The sequence below is a fragment of the Prionailurus viverrinus genome, chromosome B1 (assembly GCF_022837055.1).
Source record: "Prionailurus viverrinus isolate Anna chromosome B1, UM_Priviv_1.0, whole genome shotgun sequence".
Classification (NCBI taxonomy): Eukaryota; Metazoa; Chordata; class Mammalia; order Carnivora; family Felidae; genus Prionailurus; species Prionailurus viverrinus.
In genome coordinates this window covers 105,775,761-105,795,095 of record NC_062564.1, presented here as the reverse complement: position 1 = coordinate 105,795,095, position 19,335 = coordinate 105,775,761, and the positions used below count along the sequence as shown (strand labels likewise).

At 36.0% G+C, this 19,335-nt stretch overlaps 1 protein-coding gene across 3 annotated transcripts in view; it reads left to right on the top strand.

Moving 5' to 3' along the window:
- The window catches only part of LOC125163600 (bifunctional heparan sulfate N-deacetylase/N-sulfotransferase 3), a 192,256-nt gene extending 174,461 nt beyond the window's left edge, over positions 1-17,795 (top strand). For 2 of the 3 annotated variants that reach the window (XM_047855588.1, XM_047855589.1), the window contains exons 12-14: positions 20-129; positions 10,054-10,156; positions 15,041-17,795. In XM_047855588.1, the coding sequence (XP_047711544.1) occupies positions 20-129; positions 10,054-10,156; positions 15,041-15,160 (333 nt within the window). In that variant the 3' untranslated portion in view covers positions 15,161-17,795. Of the gene's footprint in view, positions 1-19; positions 130-10,053; positions 10,157-10,290; positions 10,405-15,040 lie in introns of all 3 variants that reach the window. The other variant, XM_047855590.1, reaches the window with a different exon arrangement.
- Positions 17,796-19,335: the final 1,540 nt, after the last annotated feature.

Here is a 19,335-nt window from a genome sequence, read left to right as displayed (position 1 = left end):
AATTTCTCTGGTAATTTAGTTGCTAATTATTGATGGGCAACAGCTAAGGATGGATCCTGCTACAGTGATGGATGAAGTACAGAAATTTCTAGGAGTCTCTCCTCATTATAATTACTCAGAAGCTTTAACGTAAGTTTATATTCTAATTAACTTATTGAAGTTTCATTAGAGAACTGGTTTTTTAAAAGTTGCAGTTTGGTGATGCAACTATTATGTTGGCTTCTCCTTACATAACTGATTATTTTCTGATTAGTTTGACATTAACTACTTGGGAATGAACTTTTCAGCAGTGTGGCAAAGAAATGTTCTAAATCCTCTGTTGATTTCTAACTATGAAAGATTTCCCCTAGAAGGAAAGCAGAGAAGCAAAATAATTGTAAATCTTAAAACCAAGAATTAACCCACAAAAGTGGCTACTTAAAAAAAGTCAGTAAGTGCTAAACCTGTTTAACAGACAATAGTGGGAACTCTTGCAAGCATGAAGAGGTGATTAACTGGATGGTTTATGAGCCCTGTCTTTTGTGCAATTTTCAAAAATAATGTCATGCAGCAAGAAATCACCCAGTAGGTGACTGAATAGGCAGAAAGAGATATGCTGTTATTACTCTTACACATACTTCCATGTTTTGCTTTTATGTCTTTACCCACTGTGTATCTGACCCTGTCACCTCTCCTTCGAAGCCCACAGCAATTACAGCTCTGGTTTGGTTTTCTTTTGCTGCTCTTTTCTGATTTCCTTAGGTAACTAACACCATCTGGGCCAGGACAAGCATAAGGCAAGAGAGGCATTAGTACTGTAAGAAGGCACTCGTTCTCAGGACCCTGCAAATACCTGACAGTGAGTGCCTCCTGAAATTTTGCCCCCTAGGTAGCTCTCTTACCTGACTCTGGACTCCACTTAACATTTGAAATAAGACCTCCATCTTTCTTTGTTCATTGTAATAGTCAGCAATAATATTCATGAGGGTTGTGTTTGTTCCTATTTCACGTGCTTGGAGCAACTGGAAGATAGAATTGAATGCGCCATGGACCTGACCTACACTATAATACCTTTTTTTTAATTTTTAGACTCATAGACTGAGCCTTAAAGAAACTAAAAAAGGCTGTTATGGAATTCTTCCATTGTATTTCTCAGTATAAAACTCACATCTATAGATCAACTGATTTTCTCTTTTCATTGTATACTTTATCTTACAGCAGGTTAGACATTGTGAGTGCCAGGATTCCTTTACCTTTCAGCATCCCTTACAATAAAGATTGGCAGAAAAACATCAAATACTGCTTATGTCTTGCAGAAATCATATGTAGAGACGTATGTAAAAAGGACATTTTGATTTAGAGGACAAAGGAACTTGACTTTTGAGCTTCCTTCCCAAGAGCCATTTTCTTTTCTTATTACTATTAACCTTCTGACCTATGTGTTTTTATACTATGAGTACTATTAGAGCTTTGTGGAGCTTTAGTTCAAGTACTAACACAGACTCTACTAGCCTTAGGTATTTAACTTCCGGCTTGACCTTAAAGAAAGCTGAGTGATTTTAGTTTGCAGTTAGAAATTCAAGTCCACTTTCTGCTTTATATCTTTTTAAGTATCTCTTAGAAAAGAAAGCTTTTATTTTCTAAACAGTTTTCTATTTCAAGTTGGCTTATCTTTGGGTCTTTTTTATACAGCATATAGCAAAGCATTGTATTTCAGAAAAAAAGAAGTGAAGTATTCTATAAAGACATAATTTCTTTTTTTATGGAATGGTCCTTGACCTGCATGCTGTGTATTTGTCCCCTTTGCATCCAGCTCAGCAGCAAGCTTTTTATTCCCCTCTACTGCCTAGAAAAGGGAGTGTAAACCTAAGAGAAGTAATATCAGAGCAACATACTACATACAAAGAACTGTGGATCGCTTTGCACCTGGGATGTACCTGGCTAAAATTGCCCGTTATGTGATTCTCTAGCCTCCTATGGAGCTCAGTGGGTGAAGTAGCAAGATAAGATATGTGTAGTCTCTAAAACCATGGCTTCTCATCTTGCGGGGCTTTCCAAGCTCTTACCCTGCTGATGGAGATAATGTATAGCCATTCAGTTTCTTCTTATATTTTCTTGTCAATCATCAGTTGGCTTTACACATCTTATAAAAATCAGCAGTGTACCTGTTGTAGAATATTTGGAATTTCATGTCGTTGTCTTAGTTAGTCTGAATCATCCTTCACCAAGCCTTTTGCAGTTGTTCTGAATCCTGCCCCGATAACTTAATTACTCTTGGTAAAATAACTGTACTGATAGGTTTTTTTCTGTGGTGCTTTGGACATATTGAGGATCACGGGGGGTCAAACAAAATGTATGTTCTCAGGAATGTCATTTATTGCTTCATATTTTTTTCTGCTAGTGATAGTGAAGACTAGATCTTTGGTACTTAAAAAAATAATTAAAATCCTCTAAGAATGTACTGAACTGCAAGCAGGTATGAATTCTCAACTAATCACATAAATCCAGTTTTTTGCACATAGTAGAATAAATGAATTAAACCAGGTCTACACAAAGACTTTACTGAACAGGCTTGGCATAAAAGAGTACTCCAATTTAGGCACTCTACAAACTGATTATATTCAATATAAAAAAGTCCCCATTTCAAAATTATTTTCAAGAAAAATGTCAATCAGCTTCCATTGTCAAGAGTGTTATTTATTCCTTTCCACAATTGCTAACGAAAGTACTCAAGAGTTCCAAATTTCATACACTCATTGGATAGTCTATGATGCCTTAAAATGACATAGTACTGTCATCATGAATTTTAAATGACGTACTGAATATGAAAAAAAATCTGATTTTCTTGGTCAGAATGGATGTGATTTAAATAAGCAGTATAAGTTTTAAACAATATAAATAGGAACTTCTCATTCAGTTATGGTAATCAGCATTTTACAATTCTAGTTCAACAAAACCTTATGCCTAAATTGTAAATTGGATTGATATACTGACGTCATTTTAGCTTTCATGTAGTGTGTTACATAGTGTTTTAGAGCCAACTGATCATTTGAGAGAAAGCAGTAAAAATAATGTGTAGCATGGAATTTTGCTACTTTGTATAAAGTAAAATGAAAAGTATAATTTTTTTTATTTTTCCATGAATATATGCTCTAATAGTTCTACCTAGCCATCAATGTTCATGACAAGAGGTTTCACCCTTAGTAATACTAGTTAAGGGGAGCCTGGGTGGCTCAGTCGGTGAGGCGTCTGATTTTGGCTCAGGTCTTGATCTCACAGCTGGTGAGTTCGAGCCCCACATCGGGCTCTGTGCTGACAGCTCAGAGCTGGAGCCTGCTTCGGATTCTGTATCTCCCTCTCTCTCGGCCTCTTGCCTGCTCACACACTGTCTCTCTGTCTCTTAAAAATAAATAAATATTTACAAAAAAAAGAAAGAAAGAAAGAAAGAAAGAAAGAAAGAAAGAAAGACTAGTTAAATACCTGAACCTGACATCTTTATTTCTCAGTTAACCTGTTTGTAAACATAAATGAGACCAGATTGAGTTATATGAATTTTTAATATTAATTTACTGTAAAAACTTTAATAAATGGACAATAAGAATTTGAAGGCCAGGGTTTGGTTCTGTGGATGGGGCTTGACTAAGTCATAAAGAATTGAAGCTGCCTCAAAATTCAAGAAGCACTTCAATTGTTTCTTTTTTTTTCAATGTTTATTTATTTATTTTGAGAGACAGAGCATGAGCAGGGAAAGGGCAGAGAGAGAGAGAGAGAGAGAGAATTCCAATGTGGGGCGTGAGCTTATGAACTGTAAGATAATGACCTGAGCCGAATCAAGAGTCAGACACTTAATGGACTGAGCCACCCAGGGACCCCAAGAAGGACTTCAGTTGTTTCTAATACCATTTCCCTGGCAACCAAATTTATATTCACCAGGAAATCTTTCCCATCCCATTTTAGATGACTCTTTGTAAAAATGTGCCACATTAAAACCTTTTTTAGCAGCAAAAAAAAAAAAAAAATAGTAGCCACAATAAGGGCGCCAGGGTCATGATCTTGCAGTTAGTTTGAGCCCCATGTTGGGCTCTGTGCAGACGGCTGGGAGCCTGGAGTCTGCTTCAGATTCTGTGACTCCCTCTCTCTCTGCCCCTCCCCCACTCGTGCTTTGTCTCTGTCTCTCAAAAAATAAATAAATGTTAAAAACAAAATTTTTTTAAAGTAGCCATGATAGCCAAAATGTGTTGGTTCCCTAGACTACCCATGAAAGAGCATCTAGCAGTGGTAAGTAGTGAAAGAGAAGATAGTCTGCTCCAATTTCCTATGATGAATTTGTTTTTCAGAGTGTTCATAACTTTTCAAAATCAATATGCATGTATATGTTCTACATTTATATGTTTACATATATTGCTTCATACCAACACTAGGTGTGAGAGGTACTATTAGCTCCATTTTTCAGCTAAAAAAAAAAAAAAAAAAAAAAAAAAACGGGCACAGAAAGCTAAGCCAAAAGTCACTCAGCATATAAATTGAGGAGTCAGGACTGAAACTCAGCCAGTCCACTGGAGCCTGCACTTCCAATCTATTAAGCTCTTTGAGTTGGCATGAGAAGCTACAACTAGAGAAAAACAATATTATGAATTTTTATTAATGGATAGTACACCAACAGGAAGTACTTTCTTTAAAAGACTGAAACCTTAAAATGAGCTTTTGAAGTTGTCTCAGACTGTATTATAAAAGAATCCATCTTCAGATGCACAATCACTCTGCATAATAAATGTACAATCACAGTGATATGATTAAGTTAAAATCACACCGAAATACCACTAGAATGGTTATAATCCAAAAGGCAATACCAAATGTTAGCAAGAATGTAGAGAAACTAGAACCCTCATATTCTGCTGATAATAATGTATAATAATATGGCAACTTTGGAAGCGCAGTTTTGCAGTTCCTTAAAAATTAAACAGAAGCTTACAAATAATCCAATTCTACTCTTAGGAGTCTACCCCAAGAGAAATGAAAACCTACATCCAACAAAGACTTGTTCACAGAAGCATTATTAATAATAGCCAAAAAATGGAACCAATCCAAATAGCCACCAACCAGTAAATGGATTAACAGAATTTGGCATATCCACACCAGGAAAAAAAAAAAAATGGGGTGGAGGAAGATGTCCAGAAAAGACATATTAGAGACTGAAAGCAGATCAGTGCTAGCCTGGGGCTGGAGGTGACAGCAGGGATTGTCCCTGGTGGGCTCTAAGGGTTTTGGGGGAATTATAGAAATGTTCTAACACTAGATTGTGGTGATAGTTATACAGCTATATAAACTTGCTACAAATCACTTAATTGAACACTTAAGATAGGTGTTATGATAAGTAAATAAAACCTCGAAAACTGTTAAAAATAAAATGGGCGTCAGCAAAATGGTTCATTAAATCATAAAAGCATGTGTGTAGAGAGGAAATTGATTAAGAAAAAAAAAACTAACAAAAAATAACTTCTGTGTTTGTTCCATAACACCTATATGATGGTGTTTTGGTTTTGAGATTTACCTGCATTGTTTTCAGTTCACTATTCTCCCATGGAAATGTTACTTCAATTTAAAGGCATTTTAAACATGCTTGAACCTTCCTTCTAAGTATAATTTGAATATTCCCTAGGATTCACCTGTCCAAGGGTAAAATTAAGGCCACATTATCATTAATATAGGAATGTTGCCAGTTGGAGGCTGAATCGTTGGAGAACTTTGATTGTCCCTACCTACATGTCTCTTCCAGTTATTTCTAGACATCACGGTGATATTTTATAGATATTTAAGAGCCAATCCATTCTTGTTTTACTCTAATTCAACAAAGTTTTATTGAATGACTACTATGTGCAAGACTCTGGGATACAATGATTAACAAAGTATCTCTGCCTCCAGGAACGGGTAAACAACACATAAAACTTATTTACTTCCTGAAATCCTTTAAAGAAGGGTCCTAGCCACATCTAGTGCCTACACTTTAAAAAAGGATGCTTCTTGCTGTTCCATCAGATATAAGTGCCTGCAGTAACAGGATTAATCTTAAGGGGTTACTGTTGATATTCTAAACAGATGTAGGGAGATCTTTCTCCATTTTCTATCAAGCTTCTTCATGTGAGCTATGAAATTGCATTGTTGATGTCTTCAAACTCATAAGGTCAACATCAATCCCTTCACCTGTAGCTCAAGTCACCTGGAAAATAAACATGATCTCCCTTCTGCCTTTCTCTTCCTTTCTTTTCCACTCCAGTACACATATGCCATTGCCTATGAACATATGCATACAGATGCCTGGGCTATGTGTCACACACACACACACACACACACACACACACACACACACACACAGTTTTTTTTTTTCTCAATAAAGCCAAGCATGACAACCTGCTGCATAAGATGTAACCAATTAGCAGAGATGAAAGAAAAACCTATTTTTATTTTGATTCTTATATTATGTGTGAAGTTCAGTGTGTCTTTTAAAAACAATGTTCTGGGGGTGCCTGGGTGGCGCAGTCGGTTAAGCGTCCGACTTCAGCCAGGTCACGATCTCGCGGTCCGTGAGTTCGAGCCCCGCGTCGGGCTCTGGGCTGATGGCTCAGAGCCTGGAGCCTGTTTCCGATTCTGTGTCTCCCTCTCTCTCTGCCCCTCCCCCGTTCATGCTCTGTCTCTCTCTGTCCCAAAAATAAATAAAAACGTTGAAAAAAAAAACAAAAAACAAAAAAACAATGTTCTGTCATAAGGCATATGTATGTTCCAGACACGTATCTAGAGTTAGGTATATTATTAAAAAAATAATAATGGTCTGGATTCTGAATTTTGATCACTTAAATACTTAAAATGAGTCAGAATTCAATTGTAGAAATTGTTAAGGACAAAATGTTTATGAAAAATACTATATCAATAGCAGATTTCCAGAAATTTTGTTGTATTAGAATTTCCCAGCTTTCCAAGTGCCTGAGTGGCTCAGTCGGTTAGGCATCCGACTTTGGCTCAGGTCATGATCTCATGGTCTGTGAATTTGAGCGCCACTTTGGGCTCTGTGCTGACAGCTCAGAGCCTGGAGGCTGCTTCAGATTCTGTCTCCCTCTCTTTCTGCCCTTCCCCTGCTCACATTCTTTTTCAAAAAAATAAAGTAGAAATATTAAAAAAGTAGAACTTCCCAGTTTTCAAATGAATGAATGAATAAAAGAACTTTCCAGATTTCATGTACAGATTATTTAAGTAATAGTCTTTATTAATCCTTTTTTTTCTTGTGCCTCTGAATATGGGACTACTTTATTCAGTTGTCTTACTGATTCAAACAAGAATATAAATAACATGAAGACATACCATGTTGTGTCCTGATCTCACACAATTGTGTCAGTAATGATGAGAAATAGGCTTTGCATAAGTGGGATGTGAATCATCCTTTAGTGTCTCTAATATCCAAACCAGTACAGAGGCAGAAATCTAGGTTTGCAATCTTTTCACAGGGCTATGTTATAAAAACTCTAGATTAGCTACATAAAGAGTACCTTCCAAATCACATCCATACACATACATACACAATCACAGTATAATTTGAAATCAGCTTTATTGATGTAAAATTCATATTTAATAAAATCTACCTATTTTAATGTACATATTGATGAATTTTGACTTATGCGTATATTGTATACACGACCGCAATCAACATATAGAACGCTTCCATTAATCCAAAAAGTTTCCTCATGCTTCTTTGCAGTCAATCCTTTTCGCCTCACTCCTGGTCCACTAGCAACCAATGACCTACTTTCATTTAGCATAGTGCTTTTGAGATTCCTCCCTGTTGTTACATCTATCAGTAATTAGCTCTTTTTTTAATCACTATTATTCTACTTTATGGATATAACACAATTTGTTCATCCTTTCACTAATTGATAGGCATAGGGTTGTTTCCATTTGTAGCTACAACAGACATTTGTGTACAGATCTTTGTATGGACACGTATTTTCATTTCTCATGGGTGAACACCTTTAAATGGGGTTGGTGGGTCATATAGTAATTATATACTAAGATATATAAGAAGCTTTCCAAAGTAGCTGTAATATTTTAATTTCTACCAAAAAGGTATAGCAATTCTAGAGGTTCCACATCTTTGCCAACACTTCATATTAGTCTTTTTAAACTGTTGTTCTAGTGAGCGTGTAGTGGTATTTCATTTGTGATTTTAATTGAATTTCCTTAATGACTAATTATGTTAAGCAATAATTCCATTTGTTTATTGGTCATTCACATATGTTTTTTTTTGATGAAGTATCTGTTCCAATCTTTTACCCAATTTTTATTGGTATTATCATTTTTTGTTGAGTTGAATTATATATTCTGATACAAGTCCTTTATTATGTTTTACATATGTAGTCCAGTCCTATGTTTTACAAATACCTTTGTCCAATCCATGGTTTCTCTTTTAATTTTCTTAAGTGTTTTAGAAAAAAAAGTTTTTAGTTTTGATGTGTCCAAAATTATCATTATTCTTATTTTAGCATTCACCTTAAGAAATATTTGCCTAAAGGGGTGCCTGGGTGGCTCAGTCGGTTGAGCTTCCGACTTTACCTCAGGTCATGATCTCACAGTCTGTGAGTTTGAGCCCCACATCGGGCTCTGTGATGCCGGCTCAGAGCCTGGAGCCTGCTTCGGATTCTGTGTCCCTCTCTCGCTCTGCTCCTCCCACACTCATGCTCAGTCTCTCTCTCTCTCAAGAATAAATAAAACATTAAAAAAAAATCTTTGCCTAAATAAAGGTTACAAAGATTTTCTGTGTTTTGTTTTTTTAATGTTTATTTATTTTTAAGAGAGCGTGAGTGAGGGAAGGGCAGAGAGAGAGGGAGACACAGAACCTGAGGCAGGCTCCAGACTCTGAGCTGTCAGCACAGGGCCTGATGCAGGGCTCGAACTCATGAACCGTGAGATCATGACCTGAGCTGAATTCGGATGCTTAACCAACTGAACCACCCTGTGTTTTCCCTATGTGTCTTTCCTGTTTACTTTGAGAATTTTTATAGTTTTACCTCTTAAGTTTAGGTCTAGGATTGACTTCAAGTTAATTTTTTTATACAGTGTAAGTAAGTGTCAATATTCATATTTCCCATATAGGTATCCAATTTTTCCAGATTAATTCATTTAAAACACTGTTCTTTCCCATCAAATTTACTTGAAACCTATTTTTTAAAATCAACTGATTGTAGATGTGTTGGTCTATTTCTGACCTTTATTTTGTGTGAAGCCCTGCATAGGGCTCCACAATGACCGTGTAGAGCCTGCTTGGGATTCTCTCTCTCTCCCTCTCTCTGCCCCTCCCATGCTCTCTCTCTCTCAAAATAAATTAACTTAAAAAAAAAATAAAAAGTAAAAACATTTCGGTGAACTAAAACATAAGTTTAGTATGTTAACTAATTGGAATTAAAATAAAAACAAAAAATATACTAAAAATAATAAACAAAATATAAATTTAATATGCTACTATTATTTTGATTACAATTATACCATGCAAATCAACATTTATAGGTACAGTTACTTTAATACAGAGCTCATACCAAAATAAGAAAGTGCTCTGGAAGAAAATTAAATGGATTATAGCCAGAAAATGCTAAATTTAGTCACTCCATAGCACACCAAAACCCTTTCTCTTCTATTAGTCTGCAATTGTATGGTACGAGTACTATGTAAGTCCATAAATATGGATGAAACCTGACTTGTCATTTCTAAACCCTACACAGGAAAAGAACTGACTTGAAATTTATAAAACTTTTTCCTTCCAGAGGAATAAGGTAGGCTTATTAATTTCTATTAATAGGAGACCTTCTGCTGACAATTTTTCTATTAGGAATCTGGCAAACTCACAAATATGACAGATGGACCCAGAATTTAGAAGTATGCCAAAAGACTTTATGCAAAATGACTTAGTCAAAAAATATACCAGTTTCTCTGGTTAGATTAAGATCCAAAAATATATTCATGTTTTTGGTCATTATGTCTTAGAAATTGCTTGCAAAATACTTTTTTGTGCTTTGTATTTTGAATTTTTTTTAGGTTTGATTCTCATAAAGGCTTCTGGTGTCAGTTATTGGAAGAAGGTAAAACAAAATGCCTTGGAAAAAGCAAAGGAAGAAAATACCCTCCAATGGATCCTGATGTAAGTACAGAGCTTATAAATACAAACTAAATAAGCAAACAATAAGTAATATGTATTTTCTTATGAAAGTAGTTATAATAAAAATGTAGCCCCTCTAAAAACTAAAAGTGATATTTGTATTTCAATGCATCCAGGTTGCTTCTTTTGATTTTTCCAGTGATATATTACCTGTCATGCAAGAATAAAGGAAAACAACAGAAGTTTCTATTTTGAAGTAGAATAAAGAAGGCAACATCTCATGACAAAAAGTATGATACATTCACAAAAATTTTAGCACTAAAAATGTTAACTGAAACCAAGACAGGAAATACATCAACTGGAAATTGAAAGTAGGACCAAAAGATTTCTATTTTTTTCCCACTAAGTTACTCTATAGTAGTAAGTGTGGCCTGCATAACATTTCTTTGGTGGTTTTCTTTGGTTGATTTTAAAATTTACCTTTGGAGTACTATGAGAAAAATCCTTACACATTAATAGGAACTAAAGGGCAATTTCTATGATATTTCAAGAATCTAATATAAAATATATCATTTTCATTTATGTCAAAGCTATTTATTATATTTAATAAAACTAAAATGCTTAAAAGACACTGTAGAACATCTTTCATAGCATTTTATTTTACTCCTATCATACACAGACATACTGAGACATAATATTAGATTTTGTGGTAAAGAAAGATAAGAAAAACCAAACTTTTAGGATATCAATACTTCTATACCTCTCAACAAGGTTTCTGTGTAATAAATTCTGGACTGTTTTTAACTCAGACACTTCTAACACCAAATGTGTAGAGTTTCATACCAAGCAATGATACAAATTTATGCAATACAAATAGGTACCCTACAATTTAACTCAATTGTGACTCTAATTACTCCAAATTAGTATAGACACCACAGGTAAACGGCCTACTACCATAAGACTGCCCTCCCTTCAGGCTCCAATAGCAAGTAATGGGTTTCCAGGTTACTGACTTGTGTCCAAAGTGGCCACAAATCAAAGGCTGTCATGACCCCTTCCTCAGGTTTTATAATTTGCCATAACCATTCACAGAACCCAGGAAAACACTTTTACTTTCTATTCTTATAAAGGATATAAATGAATAGCCAGATGAAAAAGTGCATAGAACAAGGTCCAGAAGGGTCGTAAGCACAGGAGCTTCTCTCTGTGGAGTTTGGGGTGTGCCACTCTCCCAGCACACGGGTGCCTTTACCAATCCTGACATTCTCAAGTCCTTCATTGAAGGTTTTTATGGAGCTTCCATTTATGGAGGCACAATTGATTAAATCACTGGCCATTAGTAATTAACTCAATCCACAGTCCCTTTTCCTTATTTGGAGGTCAGAGGGGAGCACTGAGTTCCAACCCTCTAAGCATGTGTTTGGTTCCTCTAGGAACCATCCCCCCGTCTGAAGTCACCTCATTAGCATAAACTCAGGTACGGTTGAAAAGGGGCTTATTATGAATAACAAAAGACACTCCTCTCAGCCCTATTACTCAGGAAATTGCAAGGGTTTTAGGAGCTCTGTGCCAGGAACCAGAGATGGAAACCCAACACATATATTTCTTATATCACAGTATCATGTATATACTGGGTTTATTTGAAGGAGTAGAAGTGGTTGATTTTATGCAAATAGTGACCAGAGGAAAGGGAAGAGTAAGAAGCCTTCACAGAGATCACAGAAACACGAATGTGTAGAACGGATGAGAGCAGGCAGTACCGTCACCACACTGCTTCTCTTCCTATTACAGAAAAATGTCAGTACCCAACTGTCACCAAACATCATAGAAGACATTTAATCCAGGTAAATTAAGAAAGCTGTTGGCCTCCTTCTACTTGTACTTGGTTTGTGAAAATACAGTGTAGAAAAAGAATAAAAACTGACATTCTAAATTAATACCACTAAAATCTATTCTCTCTCCAAATCAAAAGCATGTAATAGACTCTTTAATAATAGGCAAATAAAATACCTGATCTTGAATGTATTATATGATTCCTTTTTATTATGGTTTTATATTATATAAGTATATATTATAATCTCCTCATGAGTTTGCATGAAATAGTCAGATTATATTGAGATACATTAGCATATCTCTTATCTGTGATTTTACCATCTAAAAAAATTCCCCCTTATGAATGACTGTCAGATAACAACGTATGTTCAATAAGTCTTGTGTACGACAAAGTTCTGTTCTGGTAACTTTTGGCCTGAACATATTAGACTCCAAAATAGAACATATTGTATTTTGCAAATCTCATAACATTTATCTTGCCGTAATGAGGGAGCAGAGCAACAAGAGGAAAGAGTTACTTGATTAAGGTGACAGGATTATGGGGACACACATACACACATAATAGGGCACAGGACTAGGGTTATCTACATAGGCAGCACTGACAGAGGCAGCCAGGGTTAAAAATGATGCCCCAAAGGCCAATAAGTTGAAGTGAGGTTGAGATAATCCTCAGTATCAGACGTTCAATCCAAACTCCAAAGGGATGGAGAGTAGAAATGGAGCCTAGGAGATTCAGTTCCAGAGTTAGTTAAGATGTTGGACAATCACTTACTCTGTGGAAATTTTAGGGAGCAGGCTGGCAGGAACTGGGTAGCCCCAGGCTGCTGTTTTTCCAAGCAGGACTTCAGTCATAAAGAGAAATAGCACAAAGTGGGCCATTAAGAGAGAACATAATGGGGAAGTTCAGAAACTCAAACTCTGCACAAAGACCTAGGGCTCATCCCTAGATTCCAGGTCTGACTGGCAGCAGAGGAGGCACAGAATGATCAGGTTCCCAGAGGTAGATATATGGGAAATATAATTTATCTTTATCTTTTTCGTTTTTTTTTCTTTTACATTAATTTATTTATTTTGACAAAAAGAGAGCATGAGTGGGGGAGGGGCAGAAAGAGAGAAGGAGAGAGAGAGAGAGGGAAAGAGAGAATCCCAAGCAGGCTCCACACTGTCAGTGCAGGCTCCGTGCAAGGGGCTTGATCTCATGGACCATGAGATCATGACTTGAGCCAAGACCAAGAGTCAGACGCTTAACCAACTGAGCCACTCAAGAGCCTCTAGCTCTACCTTTTTCTTTTGCCTGAATATGCCAGCTGGGCCTGTTGGTGGTTTTAGAGCCATGACTGAGGAAAAACAAGAGCAGAAATGAGACAGAGTGACACTTAAATCACACAGTGGTTTGGATTCTCCTTTGATCACAGTAATGGTTAGAATATAGCACAAATATTCTATTTAATTCCAATGAGCATGATTCCCATAAAAATTACGCTTACTTTGAAATTACCAATACAAAATGAGGCTTTTTTTCTATAACATTTAAAATGGAGTACCAGATATGACATTTTAAAAGATAGCACAAGGAATTAAATAAAAACTTTTTAAAGGTTCAGCTCAACCAAAAATCTCAGAATAGTACAAAGCCAGGAGGTACAGATACAGCTGCAGAAATCCTCCCTTTTACAACATTCCTAACAACAGGGGCACCTGGGTGGCTCAGTCTGACTTCAGCTCAGGTCATGATCTCACAGTCTGTGAGTTTGAGCCCATCATCAGGTTCTGTGCTGACAGCTATGAGCTTGGAGCCTGCTTTGGATTCTGTGTCTCTCTCTCTGCCCCTCCCCCCACTCATGCTCTGTCTCTCTCTCCCTCAAAACTAAACATTAAAAAAAATTAAAATTAAAAAAACATTCCTAACAACAGTAATCCAACCTATTTATGAACCCCGTGAAATGCCATATATAGCATAGCCCTTTTCATTTTTGGTAGTTTCAATTACTAAAATATTTTTTCTTTGTTGAAGCAAAATCTGTCCCCCACTAAGTCAGGATAGTTTGCAAGGCATTCTTTTCCTTCCTTGGGTGAAATCATTCAAATATAGGTTAGAAGTTTACCTGGTTTACCTACTGCATTTATTATTATTTTTTTTTGACAGAGAGAGAGAGAACAGGAGAGGGGCAGAGGAAGAAGGACTGAGGGAGAGAGAGATCTTAAGAAGCCTCTCCTCCCTAGCACAGAGCCTGACATGGGGTTTGATCTCATGACCCATGATGGTGAGATCATAACCTGAGCTGAAATTAAGAGTTGGTCACTTAACTGACTGAGCTACCCAGGTCCTTCTACCTACTGCATGTTTAAGCTTACTTTTAAGCTTTATATGCCTTAAAACATCTTTTAAGACAGTATTATGGGAGTGCCTGGGTGGCTCAGTTGGTTAGGTGACCAACTCTTGATTTTGGCTCAGGTCATGATCTCATGGTTCATGAGTTCAAGCCCTGTGACAGGCTCTGTGCTAACAGCACGTAGCCTGCTTGGGATTCTTTCCTTCTCTCTCTCTTTCCCTCCCCCACTCTTGCTCTTTCTCTCTCTCTCAAGATAAATAAACATTAAAAAAAAAAAAAAACAGGATTGTGTACCTTCCAAATCTAAATGCAAATTAATGATGACAAAGGAGTATTTTATATTATGGATGTACCAAACTCACATTCTCCAAAGCTAGGATGATTTTAATAGAGCATAATATTAAACCCAATCAATTGTTACAGCTATTTTTCAAGCAACACGATTGAGTTAACATTTAATTCTGCACAAAGAAATCACATGCTTAATACAAAAGCTCTTTCCCTAGTAAAAACAGTGGATGTATGGGGCACGCTCTCTCTCTCTTAAAAATGAATAAACGTTAAAAAAAAGTGTATGTATGTAGAGTGTCTATTTTGAGGAAGAGAGTCAATGTGTTTATGTTGTGCTAAATAAATAGCCCACATTCTTAATATAAATTTCAATCCGGGTATGGTATAGTTGATGCAGATTTAAACATCATCAAAATATATGAAGTATGCTTTAATCAACAAAGTGAAATGTACTTTTATGTCCCACCAGAGCAGAGCATTTCTATCAAGCTACTACAGAGATCACAACGTGGAACTCTCAAAGCTACTGCACAGACTGGGGCAGCCTCTGCCATCCTGGCTCAGACAGGAGCTGCAGAAAGTGAGATAGCACTGAGAAAACTCCTTGAGAATCTATGTGACATTCACCTTTCCCAAAGCTTCCAGAAGCTACCAAAAGGCTGTTTAAAAATATACCTCTTCAAGTGAGAAAAAAGAACAAAGTTCCTTCCATGTGCTGGCATGTGGATGATTAGGGGGGGAAAAAAAAGAAAAGAAAAAATATCTGTTATGAGCCTTGAGGCCTATGGCCTTTCTCTTAATCCATATCTGAGCCTGTGGGATTATTGTAGACTACTGTGCACACATGTGGAAGTCAACTACAACCAATATAAGTATCAAACACAAATGCAGAATTGTCCATTTCATAGTAATATTTACTGTTTTATATATCAACTAAGATTGTGTCTCTGTAGGTTTTTAGAACACTGTTTGCCTGTATGATGTTTTCTTATTCTTTGATTCTATAAAGTGTCCTACAAAACAAGAAGCAAAAGAAACATCACAATGTAGCATAAAATGCCAAAGGCATAATACCCATGAAAAATGCTTGCCAAGATATAAATCCACTGAATATTTAGAAAGAATTGTAAATGACCATTTGTGCTAGATCAGAGAGTGGAAAGGTTATGTATGAGGTTTATGTGCATCAAAATAAAAAGATAAGTGCTATAGCAAAACAAAAGTTATTTTTCATACACATACTCTAGTGCATTTATGTAAAAATTAATGACTCCTCTGTCATAATGTAATTGTTATACTGAGATACATTGTAAAGCCATTGAGAGGTGTATGGAAACACACTGAGTATACCAAAACAGTAAATAATAATGCAAAGTGTACTCACTGAATCCTCTAAAAGGGAGAAATTATAGGGGTCTCAAGATATATTATTGACAATTTAAATCCTCTTTTTGTGAGCTACAAATCTACTCCAATAGTCCTCACTGGTTCTGCAGAAATACTTGCACAGAATGTGAGGGATGTGTCATCTACAGAAACATACTGACTTCTAAAAGTGAATAACTTTTTAAAAAATTTTCCCCAGAACAAAATCTATTAAAGGAAAACTAAGCACAGTGTCTCTAGATGATATGTTATTTATTTACTTTTAAATTATAGAAAAACTACATTTTTCCAGAGAGTTTAAAATGAAATTGTGATATAGAGATTTGTAACAAAAAAAAAACCCCACTGACATATGATTTATAATCTGATATTTCCCATGATACTTCCAATATAAGGCAGAAAAAAATAAGCAGGGCTAAGTCCCATTTTTTAAAGAATATTTGGTGTATTCTCTTGTGGAGGACAATAAAACATAAATTTATGGATTATCTACTAAATTAAATAGAGGAGGTACAACGATGAGGTAGACACGATTCCTAAAATATATTTACGCTTAAGTTTTAAATGATCATATGACTAATCTTAAAAAAAAAAGAATCATACTTATTGACCTCTGCTTATATTTACTTAATTTTTAAATTCACTATACACATAAAAAAATCAAGTAGTACATAAATTCCCTGCTATGAGTATGTAAGCTTTTAAAAATATTATGAAAAGTATGATCAGAAGAAAAAAAAAGATACCCAAGGAAAACCTACAACCCAAATATTTTCCTTGTCGTTCCAATGTGTAAAACTAAACTCTATCAATTATTTGCTAATTAAAAACAAATTTTGAGATCCTTCCACTTACTACAAATTTGTTAAATTACATTATAATTATTAATTATTTTTTTAAAGTTTTATGTACCCAAATGATACACTCATTTTTTAACAAACAAGCTAATAGCCAAAAGAAATGGAGAAAGAACAAGTTTTTAAGGCCCCTACAGTAAAAGAAAATCAGAGTCATTTGGACAAATATGGTAAACTCAGTCTCCATGCTTACTGCTGCCTTTCTTAAAGCAGCACTTGCCCAGCATGGCAGGGAAATGAGTGTAGTCTTTCAACTCCACTAATTTAAGAAAATTGGCTTGAGAGGGGCATGTGTGGTGAGAACAGGCCCCAGCAGTTACATATGGTATCGTGCTTTTATTTTGACAACATGTCTACTTGATAAAAACAGAAAAAGAAAAACTGATACATTTATGTTTTAATGATGAGATGTGCATTTAAATTTCTAAACAAAGCTGCTAATGGCATGATTTTGTCTAGGTAAACTGAGTTAGCTCTACAGCCCACCCTTTAAGATAAATGTTAAAAAAAAAACCCTACTGGATGCTTGTATAATGAAAGTAAAAGGAAGAGGTCATACCAAAATTGACTCATTCACAGTACAGGTATTATGCTCTCCATAGAAGCAAACTTTTGAAAGAATTCTTGACCACTCAATGTATCTTGGAGGCAACATCAAATTCTAGAGGACATACATACTTTCTACATTATATACTCTGGCTGATTATTACACTATTCTAAAAGTAACAAATACATACAAGAAAAGAATGAGAGCTAATGTGATTTAGAACTAGCTTTGTATAGAATTCCTTTTTCATTGCTTAAAATTGGAACTTCCTTAGGAAGAAATGAAATGGTTATTTTAATGTTTATAGCTATGATATTCTTGTCATTCACATTGAATGAAAATTACTGGAAACATTTTTTCTCTGAGTTTTTTAAAATAAAAAACCTGGATATAATTCTGATAGTAGCATGGTACCTCATATATACAACAATAAACTGTGATAAGAAAATGAGGCGCTTGGGCCTGATGATTTTAGGTAATAATTACATATTTGATTGTTTGTGTTTGCCTGGGACAGAGTGGGAAGTGGTTATAAAACACAGGTGCCACCAATATAAGTCAAAATGGAAAGATGCATAAGAAACCTCCAATTAGGAAATAAGTAAGTTTATTTTTAATAAAATAACCTCCCACAGATCCTTCTAATCAATATTAGTGATTTTTTTTTTTTTTAGTTCTAATAGAAATAAAGCAACTCCTAGGGACACCCATGGGATCCTAGAGTAAGGGAATCAGAGAAACACACATGAGAACCTGAACGATTACAACATTTTTTTACTCCCAGAACTCTGGTCTGCTTCCGACAAATGGGCTCCTTTCTTTAGAGCTTAAAAGGTGTTAGCTAGTCTCTCTTTTATTAAAAATCTGTCAAAACAAACAATGTCTGGAAAGAAAGAAAGAAAGAAAGAAAGAAAGAAAGAAAGAAAGAAAGAAAAAGGAAGGAAGGAAGGAAGGAAGGAAAGGAAGGGAGGAAGGAAGGGAAGAAGGAAGGGACGAAGGAAGGGAGGAAGGAAGGGAAGGAAGGAAGGAAGGAAGAAAGGAAGGAAGAAGGAAGGAAGGAAGGAAGGAAGAAAGGAAGGAAGGAAGGAAGGAAGGAAGGAAGGAAGGAAGGAAGGAAACGAGGGAGGGAGAAAGTGGAGGGAGTTAACCACATTTTCCACAAACATTTTCTTCTCTATTCCAGCCCTTTCTTTTCTAGATATCAGATTTTCTCATGTTGTAACTCACCCTATCACCCCCATCTACATACACCAACTGATTTCTGCATAGGTTTGTCTCCCACACACATAGTTCTCCAGTCTGGAATACATCTGACCTCCCTATTTTCTGTCTATATGTGTCATCCTATGTTCCATCCACTCCAGGCCCAACTAGTGACTGGTTAATAAACCAACCCCATCAACATTAGTGGCTTATAATGAATTATAACTTTATGCTTTCCAGAAATATCAGTACTATAATTTCTAAGAGATATGTTTTAACCTGAAGTCTCTTAACTAATGGGGAAGCACTGAACTGCTCAAATATTTTGGTACGAAGGAATTTCTCCAATTTCAAATTATACTCTATAGCTGACTTCTATTTTGCGCAAGTGGCTCTGCTTGGTTACCACCTACAACGTAGCTGCTGCCTTCTACCTGCCCACCACACCCCAAGCACACACACCGATCCCCAAATAGTTGGCAGTCATGGAAAGAACAATGACTACTTGTGGTGGATAATCCTTAAGAAATTATTTGTATTGGCTAGAAATGTTTACCTTCTCTTCACTTACTTTACCTAAGAGAAGACTAAATTTCAAAAGATAGAGCCATGTCCTGGTCAAGCCAACATTTATTCCATTCCCAAGAATACCAAGACTCTACTTTCAGTATACCACTCACCTGTGGCCAAGGGTACCTAACAGCATTTGGGGGCCACTTCCCACCACCCAGTGCTACCACTAGTTCTTGCCATTTATTGTCCTCAATTTGT